The sequence below is a fragment of the Semicossyphus pulcher genome, unplaced genomic scaffold (genome assembly GCF_022749685.1).
Source record: "Semicossyphus pulcher isolate SPU_LCO1_2020_fin unplaced genomic scaffold, fSemPul1.0.p SCAF_12, whole genome shotgun sequence".
NCBI classification, from domain to species: Eukaryota; Metazoa; Chordata; class Actinopteri; order Labriformes; family Labridae; genus Semicossyphus; species Semicossyphus pulcher.
This window is the reverse complement of record NW_027211626.1, coordinates 25,392,555-25,405,127: the sequence shown is the minus strand read 5'-3', so window position 1 is coordinate 25,405,127 and position 12,573 is coordinate 25,392,555. Positions and strand designations below refer to the sequence as shown.

The 12,573-nt window shown below is 42.1% G+C and overlaps 1 protein-coding gene across 1 annotated transcript in view; it reads left to right on the top strand.

Moving 5' to 3' along the window:
• The window catches only part of ttc7a (tetratricopeptide repeat domain 7A), a 60,640-nt gene extending 49,429 nt beyond the window's left edge, over nucleotides 1-11,211 (top strand). Inside the window, exon 20 of the mRNA XM_069658399.1 lies at nucleotides 10,993-11,211. Coding sequence (XP_069514500.1) covers nucleotides 10,993-11,211 — 219 coding nt within the window. The remainder of the gene's footprint in view (nucleotides 1-10,992) is intronic.
• Nucleotides 11,212-12,573: the final 1,362 nt, after the last annotated feature.

The following is a 12,573-nucleotide window of genomic DNA, read 5'->3' as shown; positions in this document are numbered from 1 at the left end:
CAAAATTAATGAAATAAAGCAGTTTTAGTTTAAGAATCTGTGTCAGGGTGTGAGGAGGGGCTGTTAGCAGAGCTGTTGCTAATGTTAGCTCAACTTGTCTCTTGGAGCTGGGCTTGTTTTAAGGTTAGGATTCCTTAACTTTTCATCTTCAAAGAGTTTTTTACATGAGCAGAATTTCCACAGAGGTCTCCTCCTCTCCAAAACAAACAGACACACTCAGTAAAACCAGTTAAAACACTACATGAAAAAGTTTCAGGTTTTTCTAACGCTCGTGAGCGCACAGTGGATGTCCGTTGAGGGGGCTGCTAGCTGAGCTGCCTTTAACATCTATGTAACAACATTGTCTTTCATTTTTTGTTTACTCATCTGTGGAGGATGAGTTCACTTTCACCGTCTCTCTCTCCCAACTGTGGTTCTCACTTGTATGGAAGACTCCACTTTCTTCACCTGCAGCTCAAACAATGCTTTGCAGGGGGAAGTGGCCGTGTTATCGCCCAGCTGAATGTTGTACTGGGCACTAACCAAGCCAAATAAAAAAACTCTGCTCTGTAGCTTACTGCTGTAATGTAGATTACACATCAGACATGCTGATGGAGCTGTGTGGTGAACAGTTTCATCCTTGCATTGTGGTGGAGTCTAAGTGGGACAGTGTGTGGGACATTTGATTTGGAGCGCTGCCCGTATCTCTGGCTTGCATCAGCCTGCCAGAATACAACCTACAGTTGCTGCTCCGCTGTGGCTCTGCTGGCTTCATGCATTTATTTTTACACTGAATCTGCAGTGGACACTTTGTGCGCCAGTGGCCCATTTATTCTGCTCTGCCTTGAGGGGAATTCTGATGATATTCTTGGTTGATATTCTCACAGAGCTATTATTCTGCAAAGGTACATACTGTACTTTCCTTGAATGTCCTTAAGTTCTTTAAGTTATCAGGGTGACAGAGGAAAGACAATGTTCTCCTGCTGGCTGTCAGAGAAACTCCTCTGAGGTGACGACAGTATGAGACGGAGACATCGATGTGAAAATGAGTCTTTATTCAGATTATTGTTCTGGAATATTACCTTTATGGACAGGTTACAGTTTACATACAGTAAGGAAATACAGGGAGAGAGCAAGATGGGTCAAATTCAAACTGAGCATGCTGACAGTGTTGAGAACTTCATGCTTCTTCATTTCTATGACTGTACGACTAATTTCCTCTTAAGGGGGAGTTCTCTTCATGTTTTATGTGAATGTCCAATCAATGTTAATGTTTAAGTAGACATTTGAATCATTGACTGTATATAAAGATGGCTGACGCGTCTCCTCCTCCTCTCATTGACTAAAATGAAGCCTAACCCCCCCGGAGCGGGCGCTGCCATCGTGCTCATCTGTATCCAGAGTGTGTGCAGCAGAGATCGGCTGGTGGAGCCGCAGTATTGACGTCCCGCCCCTTCCTCTACCCGACACACACCTTTACCTTGTGGCCTTGGCGTGTTGGAGCCCTCAGGTGGGCTCAGTCTGCAGCAGAACAGCTTCTTGTGTCGGTCTGAAGCAGATATTCACGCTTATGGAAAGTTCAATGACTGTAGTGTTAGTGTTAGTTAAGTATAACATGAAACTGGCAATAACGTGATTTAATTCTTGAATTTATTAAATGAAAGTGATTTAAATGTACAACTTGCATAGTTAGCATAATATATTAACCACCAGGAGTTTATACACTCTTGTTTTTCAGCTGGTCACTGGTAGCTGTGTTTACGCCCAGGCCAGTATTTGAGACCGGCTTTTATTTGAGGAAATACAGCAAAAGTACTCTAAGAAGAGCAGCAGAGTAATAAAGCAGAGGTACTTTTTCGAGGTAAAACAACCTGAACAGCTTCAGTCGAGGTAACCAGAGTGAGAGAAGCCATAATTCTCTCCACAGAAGAAGAGCAAAGGCAAATATGAGTAAGAGAATCCATCACACCACCTCCATTTTCCCTTTTTCAACACACACCACTTTACAGTACGTGTTAGCATCAACCCTGTCCACATGGTTTTCCAGTGTGTGTGTGTGTGTGTGTGTGTGTGTGTGTGTGTGTGTGTCAGACAGTGACTCACAGCTCTGGTCAGCTGCCGGTTTCAGAGTATTTTTGGATCGATGAGGGTGTGGTGGTGAGGGAAACCAGTATAGGGCTATGCTATGTTTGCTAATGGTTAGCGACACATTTTAGCTGTCATTTCTTCACAGACCTCACAGGCTCAACCTCACATCTATTGTATTGATCCATCTAATTAAGCTTTTACACAAGAGGGGGTCCGTGCTGTAATGTTTAGGTGTGTGTGTGTGTGTGTGTGTGTGTGTGTGTGTTCTCTCATGGTTAGCTGATACTGAAACACGGCCCAGCCTCGCTTCCAGCGACGGCATGAAATGAATCTGACCCACTCCCAACATCCTCCACATCTCATCCCTGCTGCTCTGAGTCACACACACACACACGCACGCACACGCACACGCACACGCACACACACACACACACACTTTCCTTTTCCTGCTCTCCAAATGAAGCATATTCATACACTGCTTCACATATGCATGCATACTCTCAAGGACGAGGACTTGTGCTCATTGAATTAATCGCGTTCCAATTATCAAATGCCCCCATCTCTCTCTCTCTCTCTTTCTGTGTCCCTCTCTCTCTCTCTCTCTCTCTTTTTGTCTCTCTCTCCTCTTTCTCTCTGTCTCTTTCTGTCTCTCTCTCCTCTTTCTCTCTCTCTCTTTCTGTCTCTCTCTCTCTCTCTCTCTCTCTCTCTCTCTCTCTCTCTTTCTCTCTGTGGATGGGGGTGGTTGTCAGCTGATTAGATAATGCAAATACATTATTTATAACACTTTGCACGTTCTTGCCGCTTTATGGGATTGCCTAGCAACCAGAGAAATATATTCTATTGAGCAAAACCTCTGATAACCAGAGAGAGACAGAGGGAGAGAGGGGGAGAGAGAGAGAGAGAGAGAGAGAGAGAGAGAGAGAGAGAGAGAGAGAGAGAGAGAGAGAGAGAGAGAGAGAGAGAGGGAGGGACGGAGAGAGAGGGAGAGGATTGGGAGTTGGCTGGTTCGTCCGTTGCTATGTATGGCTCATCTGGGCCCACTTATTTTTTCCTTTTTCTTTGACACCTCTCTCTTTTTTCTCTCCATCTCCCTCTCTCTGCATCCATTGTTCCCAGTTTAGCTCTTTCTTGCTCCCTTTCTTCCTTCCCTTGTTTTCTTCCTTTCCTCTGTGGCTTCTGTATCATTCAGTCCTTTCTTTCTTTCTTTCTTTCTTTCTTTCTTTCTTCTTCACTTCCTGTTGCTGTCTTCCCATGTGGCTGTGTACCTGACTTTTATTCTGTTATATTTATAGATCTGCTCTAAGCTGCACACAGGTGAAAATTAACTGTGAAATGAATTCCCATGCATAGAGGCCATCCAGGTGAATAAACTGTTACAGACATTTGACATGTAAAGGTCTGCATCTTCACTATCACATCATGCTGACAAAAACAGATTCTGCAGCTTTGTTTGGAGCCTTTTTTGTATCTTTGTAGTTGCATGTCTTTTTTATCATTTTGAGAATGTCTAGTTGTTTTGTGTCTGTTTGTAATTTTTTGGTCTGTAGTTTTTTTGTGTCTCTTTTTGGTCATTTTACATGTCTTTTGATTTAAGTCTCTGTCGTTGTCGTGTTTTGTAGTTTGTTTCCTTTTGGTTGTTAAGTGTGTCTCTGTGGTTGTTTTGTGTGTCTCTGTGGTTGTTTTGTGTGTCTCTGTGGTTGTTTTGTGTGTCTCTGTGGTTGGTTTGTGTGTCTCTGTGGTTGTTTTGTGTGTCTCTGTGGTTGGTTTGTGTGTCTCTGTGTCTCTGTGGTTGGTTTGTGTGTCTCTGTGGTTGTTTTGTGTCTGTCTGTGGTTATTTTGTGTTTCTCTGTGGTTGTGTCTCTCTGGTTGTTATGTGTGTCTCTGTGGTTGTTTTGTGTGTCTCTGTGGTTGTTTTGTGTGTCTCTGTGGTTATTTTGTGTGTCTCTGTGATTGTTTTGTGTCTATCTGTCGTTGTTTTGTGTTTCTCTGTGGTTGTGTCTCTCTGGTTGTTATGTGTGTCTCTGTGGTTGTTTTGTGTGTCTCTGTGGTTGTTATGTGTGTCTCTGTGGTTATTTGATGTGTCTCTGTGGTTGTTTTGCGTGCCTCTGTGGTTGTGTCTCTGTGGTTGTTTTGCGTGCCTCTGTGGTTGTGTCTCTGTGGTTGTTTTGCGTGCCTCTGTGGTTGTGTCTCTGTGGTTGTTTGGTGTGTCTCTGTGGTTGTTTGGTGTGTCTTTGTGGTTGTTTTGTGTGTCTTTGTGGTTGTTTTGTGTGTCTTTGTGGTTGTTTTGTGTGTCTCTGTGGTTATTTTGTGTGTCTCTGTGATTGTTTTGTGTCTATCTGTCGTTGTTTTGTGTTTCTCTGTGGTTGTGTCTCTCTGGTTGTTATGTGTGTCTCTGTGGTTGTTTTGTGTGTCTCTGTGGTTGTTATGTGTGTCTCTGTGGTTATTTGATGTGTCTCTGTGGTTGTTTTGCGTGCCTCTGTGGTTGTGTCTCTGTGGTTGTTTTGCGTGCCTCTGTGGTTGTGTCTCTGTGGTTGTTTTGCGTGCCTCTGTGGTTGTGTCTCTGTGGTTGTTTGGTGTGTCTCTGTGGTTGTTTGGTGTGTCTCTGTGGTTGTTTGGTGTGTCTTTGTGGTTGTTTTGTGTGTCTTTGTGGTTGTTTTGTGTGCCTCTGTAGTTGTTTTGCGTGCCTCTGTGGTTGTGTCTCTGTGGTTGTTTGGTGTGTCTCTGTGGTTGTTTGGTATGTCTTTGTGGTTGTTTTGTGTGTCTTTGTGGTTGTTTTGTGTGTCTCTGTAGTTGTTTTGTGTCTGTTTGTAGTTGCTTGAATCACTTCGCAGACATTTCGTACCGCTGTGTTGTTGTTTTTTGTTTCTTTGTAGTTGCTCTGCATTTCTTTGTGTTCTTTAAACATGTCTTTGTAGTTTGAGTCTCTCCCTCGTTTTTTGTTTCTCTTTAGGTTGTTTCTATCATTTGTAGTTGATGTGTGTCTTTGTGGTTGTTTTGTGTGTCTCTGTATCTGTGTGTATTTTGTGTCTATTTGTAGTTTTGTCTGTTTGCAGTCATTGTTGCTTATGTTTAATGTTGTTTCGCGTTTCTTGTGGTCATTTTGTATTTCTTTGTTTTGTGTTCACTGACTTTCAACAAGAAACGGTAATAGTCAAAAGTGTCAAAAGTTTTCTATGGAAATGCTCAATAAATCCAAAATATTTCCATTTGACTGAATTTCCAGTCATTATGCTAAGCTAAGCTAAGCAGCTGCTGAGTATAGCTTTATACTCTACATACATACATACTACGGATAATTCTCTTATATAATAATAGAGGGAAGCTGTAAGGGTTAATAAGTAGACAGAGTTGAAAGCAGCGTGACCGGGTCAGAAACAGCAGCCTCAGCTCCCCTCGGCTCTCCTGACCAGGCTGAACCTCTGATGGGATTAAAGGTTCAGGTGAGAGTCTCCAGCTGGTTCAAAGACAGTTCATCAGGCCACTGGGTTAACCTGTGTGTGTCTGTGTGTAGAAGATGATAGTACACTCGGGTTACAAGTACGGTGACAAAAAATGCCCTCTGGCTGCCATATTGGATTTTAATGGACCTTATGAACCTGAACCGTGACATGGACGCATTAATCCCTCTGAAACTACATGACAACGTCTCACCTTTACCTAAATTTAACTGTTTACAACTTTATTCTTATTTCCTGTTGGTCTGGTCAGTCACATGTTCAGCTCTGCAGGCAGCATGGCCGACAGCAGAACGTCTATATTTAGAGTTCAGCCGTCTCCACACCGTCATGAAGATGATCGCTTCTGTGCTGTTTTGATTTTGTGTTTGTATAATGTTAGCATGTATCAAGCTAACAAGCGTTTAAAGCAATATACTGTAGCTGTAAGTCGGTGTATTGCTTCACACATTAGATGGATTTGCATCCTGGTGATAAAGAATCCAACAAATATAATTCCCATGGAAAATATTTGGAAAATACTTTGATGAGTGCGTAGCTGTATGTTAGAATATCACTGAGTACTCTTTTTGTCTTTGTATAGTATAAAGTGTCTATTATCAGAACACAAACCAAGTTCTCCAATGCTCATCACTTGTATGATCAGATCTCTGTCAGGTTGTTTCATCCTCCTCAGCCCAGCTGATGGAAACACTCTTGCTTAAATGTTGTATATTAGCTGCAGTATTTCTACATGTTGCTTATATTTAGCTTGAAAGAGGGATGTAGAACACCACAGCCCACTCGCTCAGCTCGGCTTGACTCGGCTCAGTTGTGCTTCAATGGCACGACAGAAAACAAACCTGCACTGCCAGCTCGCCGGGATCAGCTGAGGTAAAACTGCAGACAGATGGCTGCGAGTAATTAAAGCAAAACCAATAGATACCAGTTTTTTAGTATAATGCCAGAAACTGTGGGAAGCAATCTAAATGTTCTTGAACACACATTTGTTCACTCACTTCCTCTAATCTGCTCACTCTACTCCTCCCTCACATTTGGTTCCTCTTTTTTAGTCCTTTAACAGCAGAACTCGTCCTCATGCTGCCTCTCTGGCTCCTGTGTTGTCCTCTGAGACCTGTCTGTCTGCCTCTGAAAGGAACCCTTCAGTGTTATGCTCTTCATTTCTTCCAAAGTTCAGGAGAAGAAAATCTATAGGCAGGTGCAAAGCTGAAATCAGGACATGTTAGCCTAGCTTAGCATAGTCATACATATTTCTGTCCCAAACGTAAAAAGAGCAAAACAACAAGGCTACCAAAACCCCAAAACAGTCTTAATGTCCTTATGCAGAAATGTAAAATGTCGATTCATGGCTGTAGGTAAAATTAAATGCTGGAACATTTTCTCAGAAAACAACTGCTCGCATCATTAACAGTTTCCTAAAGTCTCACATTTGTTTTTGTGTTTCTCAGCAGTCTCTCTTTTTCCCTCCAAAAACAGTTACATTTAAATAACAATCATAATTTAGAAGCAAAGTTTTAACTTGTAATTATCTGTAAATCTGATACTAACGAGCCGTGGCAACACTGATTGTTCAGCACCAACAGAGAGACTGTGTTGCTAAGACAAAGACAGGTCTTAAGCAAAGATCATTGCTCCTGATCTGTCCTTCTGATTCCTAAAAAAGGGTCCAGTATTAACTTTGGTGATGCTGGGGTGAAAGAATCAGTCATACTCTGTGCTAATATTTAGACCATAGACTGTATAAATAATGGACATAGCCACCGTAACATCAATCATTTTATGTCCAACTGCTTAAATGAAGCCTCGAGTTCGGTATTTGGATGCCGCCATGTTTGTTTTCTGGAGCCAGAAGTGACCATATTTGGACGAGAGGGTGGAGCGGGAGAGGAGCGAGGGGTTAGCAAATGCTAAGTTGTGGAAGCTAAACAATCTGTGCCAATGGCTGTCACTCAAAGAGGCCACGCCCCTAATGCTGCATCACTTTAAGCCTTAATATAATGTAAACAGGTGAGCTGTATAAAGATTCTCCCCGTACAGTTGTCATGAAGAGAGAAATGAGCTATAGAGACCCCAACTGTTTTTTGTACCAGGCTGTAAACATGTTTATTTCTGCTGTAAAGTTTAACATGGGGCTCTATGGGGATACCAGAGGGGGGGTCAAGTGGACACCAGAGGAACTGCAGCTTTTGGCACTTCAGCTTTGACTTCATTATTCAACACCAGAGATTACTGCTTGATTCAGACTCAGCTGCTGGTCTATTAAAAGGGCGTGGCCAATGTGGGAACCATGTGACACAGATACAGGAAATGACTGTCAGTGTGGCGTCTCCTGTGTTTATAACAGAGCTCAGTTTATTCAGGAGAGTTTATTTGATCGAGCTGCTGACCTCGAATGATCATCTTTTCCATGGTTACCAGCAGAACTGACAGATGGACGAGTGTGTGTGTGTGTGTGTGTGTGTGTGTGTGGGTGTGTGTGTGTGTGTGCGTGTGTTTAGAACAGTGTGATGCAGAAATTGGTGAACAAACTATCAGCAAGGAAAACATCACATACCTCCAGCGTGCACACACACACACACACACGCACACAAACACACACACAAGCCTGTCACCCTATGTGTACTTCCTGTGACAGGTTTTCTCCGTGCCCTAGAGTTTCGGTCTTCCTCCGTGTTTTCCTCACAGTCTTAGTGAGGAGAAGTAGAATGGGGGAAGTGTGTGTGTGTGTGTGTGTGTGTGTGTGTGTGTGTGTGTGTGTGTGTGATTTTATTGAAAGTTGCATCAGAGCCCCTAGACAGCTATGTGAATTTCAGCCCAATTAATCCTGTGCTTGTGAGCAGAGAGTGCATAACAAGACTGTCTGTCTGACCCCAGGCCAGTATGTGTGTGTGTGTGTGTACATGTGTGTGTGTGTAACAGGCAGTCATAGTTAGAGAGGAGGATATTGTGCTGCATGTTGTCACCTTGTGTGTATGTGACACTGCATCTTGGTGTGTGTGTGTGTGTGTGTGTGTGTGTGTGTGTGTGTGTGTGCAGTATGTTCGACTCCATGCTGTGGTCCGTTGCGTGACGCCCTTTTCTGTCGGACTCTCAAACACACCAACCCCGACTGAGCTTAGCTCTGGAGGGAGAGAACACACACACACACACACACACACAGAGGTTTGCTGACCTTTAACATGGTGACAACAGATATCACGGATAATATCACTCTCTCTTTCTCTCAGCTCACATTTATTTTTTGGCTTTAACGACCATTTATTAATTTATACACACGTACAGTTTACATGAAACTCCTCATCCTTCCTTCCACACACACACAGACACCAACACACATACATGTATATATGTACATGAATCATGCAGTATAAAACCAGTGAGTCTGGAGTTTGCATGCATACCCGGCTCTCTTCCTGGCAGAGCCCTGGGCAGTCGTCGCCCGGCACGCCACTGCAAGTGAAGACTTTGAATCACATGTTCTGTTAAAGAACACACCAATGTCTTTTCACAAAACTTTATTTTTATACATTGTTGTAGATTTTTATGCCTTCACACAAAGTTTTATTCATTTTCATGCCTAACAAAGAGTTCTGAAACTTGCTTATGGCAGGTAATAAAACTGATAAGCAAGTTCAAGTTGGGCAACCCAAGCGGCAACCTCCGGTGCTGAATAAAGAAGTTAAAGCTGAAGTGCCAAACTCTGCAGTTCCTCTGGTGTCCACTTGAGACTGTCTCCAGCAGTGAGTCAGTCCCCATAGAGCCCCATGTTAAACTTTACAGCAGAAATAAACATGTTTACAGCCTGGTACAAAAAACAGTTTGGGTCTCTAAAGATAATTTCTCTCTTCATGACAACTGTATGGGGAGAATCTTTATACAACTCACCTGTTTACATTATATAAAGGTTCATTAGGGGCGTGGCCTCCTTGAGTGACAGGTGGGAGCTGCTAGCTGTCTGCTAGGTGTCCCCTCAGCTAATTCAGTCACTGAACGTAACCTCTGGGCTGTGTCTGTGCTGTTGGAGCCTTTTGGAGATTTGTTCATGTAAATATCAGACAGATAATCTGTGTGCGCGCTTTATTGGACTAACAGACCGTCCAACACGTCTGACACACTGTTTTTACACTCATTATTTAATTTATATGTTAGCACTAATTAGCAGCTACCTGTGCCTGTGCTCACCATACCTGCTTGTTAGCTCATTATGTTTGGTACATCAGCATTCAGCAATCGGGATTAAGCAGGGTTACTTTAAGTTTCCCTGAATGTGTCATTCACCCGCCGCCATCTCCACTACTTCTTCAGTCTGATAAATAAACACCTGCAGTCAGTCACCACCACAAACAGAATCTCCGCTCCCTCCGACCCCTCACTCCTCTTCAGCTCCACCCTCTTATCCAAATATGGTCACGTCTGCCTCCAAAAAACCAACATGGTGGCGTCCAAATCCCGAACTCGAGGCTTTATTTAGGCAGTCGAGAAACCAAAGGGTGACGTCACGGTGGCAACATCCATTATTCACCAAGTCTATGTCAGATGATGGTCTGTGCTCTGTATCAGTGTAGCAGCTCTATAGATTATTTTTTCAACACAAACCAGGAACCAAACTGTGACTGTTTCAGAAAACAAAAATAAAAAAGAAGCAGTCGTGATGTTTGCTTTCACAGACACTCACTCACTGCCTCGTCTTTCAGCTCCTAATCTCTCGATTTGTGGATTTTCTCCCTTCAGTTGTACAATCTCAGTCTGAACTGACTGTGGTAAAGTGAAGGACTGTTGGATGTTGTTTTGTGTTGTACTCATTTAGTCCACAGGACAGCAGGCATTATAATCCAAGATTTGGATTTTTTGTATAAAGCCACCATCTGCTTACGGGATCTAATGATGCCATGCTGCTGTGTTCTGATGGTAGATATTTTACATAGAAAAAGGGCTGAAGTTCAAGTTTTATTATCACCAGTCTGTATTTGTTTAAATGAGAGAACGTTATAGGTCGACTTTGGCTAATTTCTTTCCTCAGTCGTGGAGTTAGTTAGTTTAGTTTAACGCAACTAATACAGCGAGTAGATTTTCATAAAAAATAATAGATTTAGAAACTTAAAAAATCATATTAACCACCCTGTACTTTTGAGTTACTGTATGTGTTTTAAAAAAGTCCCAGAAGATGAACAAAAAAAACACTGATGTGACATATTTTTTGCTCTTATTTCTTATTGCCTAATTTTTTATCTTATTCTATTTAAGTCTTTTACTTGTTTTATTCTAGTTCTGTGTTAATTGTTCTGCACCAAAACCACCAAAACGAATTCCTTGTATGTATAAACCTACTTGGCAATAAACCTGATTCTGATTCTGAATCTCTGACGGTGAGCAGGACAAATCAGATTTTCTTCTGTGAATATTTGAACAAACCTTAACGTTGTAAAGTATTTCTTATTTCCCGGTCTCTTTCCTCCCTCTGTCCATGCAGGGCCGTCTGCTGGTGAAAACTGAGCGTGTGCACCTCGGGGAGAAGGTCCTGCGTGATGCGGTTCAGGTCCACAGCACCTCCCACGAGGCGTGGAGCGGCCTGGGCGAGGCCCTGCAGTCTCGGGGCTCCAGCCAGGCCCCTGACTGCTTCCTGACGGCCCTGGAGCTGGAGGCTTCCTGTCCCATCCGGCCCTTCACCATCATCCCCAGGGAGCTTTAAGGGGTCAGGGCAGGGTGGGGGTTTGGGTTCGGTTCGATGATTTGGCCTCTAGTTGGATAATTATACACTGATAAAGGTTTCAAGGACACACTGTTTATTACTTCCATGCATGGAGTGTGACGAGGAGATCAATATCAATCATCTCTGTCTAGTTAATATGAAGCTAAAGGAGACGGTTAGCTTAGCTTTAAAACAGTCTATAACAAAAACACCCTCCCAGAAAACCATGAGTTGGTGTTTTTTACACTTTGATTTTGAAGGGATTAAACAAATAAGATATAGTATTAAAAAACGTTACGGTAGTAACGTCGATACAGAGGTTTTCCTCTGTTTACAGTCCTAATGCTAAGCTAACCAAACAACCCCTGGACGTAGCTTCATATTTAATAAAACAGATCTGAATGTGTGTCAACCTTCTCATTTTAGCGTAGCAAGAAGGCACTAAGTGTTAGTGTAAAGTTATTACATTTAAAGGGATTCTGTAAGAAGGGCATTTTCTATAAGGAGGCATCCAAACTACTTTTTCACTTTCAGTGGCTTTAACTGTCACCCCCTCAGTCATCAGGCTGATTGTCCCTCAATTGAAACATAAGAGCTTCGCTTTTTGAAAATGCTCCAGATACAAATTATCAGAAAATGATTCTTTGATTTTCTTTCTTAGCGTTGAATATTTTTCAATATTTATACACTGACGTTAAAATTGGATATGAATGCTGTTCATGCTGACAAAAAACATTAACAAAGCTGTATAATGTTATAATGTAAGTACTGTAACAATCTCTTGTTGCACACAGAAGTAATAGTTACAATTGATGAGTAATATATTAAAAATCTGAATCAAATCATATCACGATATATGAATTCACCATGTTCACAGGGCGGCCATTTTCCTCTGATGTCACACTCAGGGTTAAAATGTCACACTGCTGTGTTCTATGCTTCAAATCATATAAATACATGAAACTTGAGAAATTAGCATTTCTCCTTTTTTTTAGTTGATTAGCACCTGAAGAGACACGAAAGACACGGAAATCTTCTGGGACATTAAGTTTGACAACAGTTAAAGTTAGCATTCAATGCTCCATTCGTAGCTTAGTTTAATGTTAGCTAGCTAAATACACCTTTCATCGCATAATCATATTGCTACTTAAATTATCAAACTGGATTGTTAGCAAGGAAGTGGCTGAACTTTTGTGAAATGTTGTCTAAAATTAGCATTCAGCAACTTCCTAGCTAACATTACTGTTAGCTGGGAATTGGCTGTATTATGACGTTAGCTGTTGCATTAGGCTACTCTTTCAGCCACTTGATTAGCTAATATTACTGTTAGCAAGGATTTTTCCTGCACGATATTTTATGTAA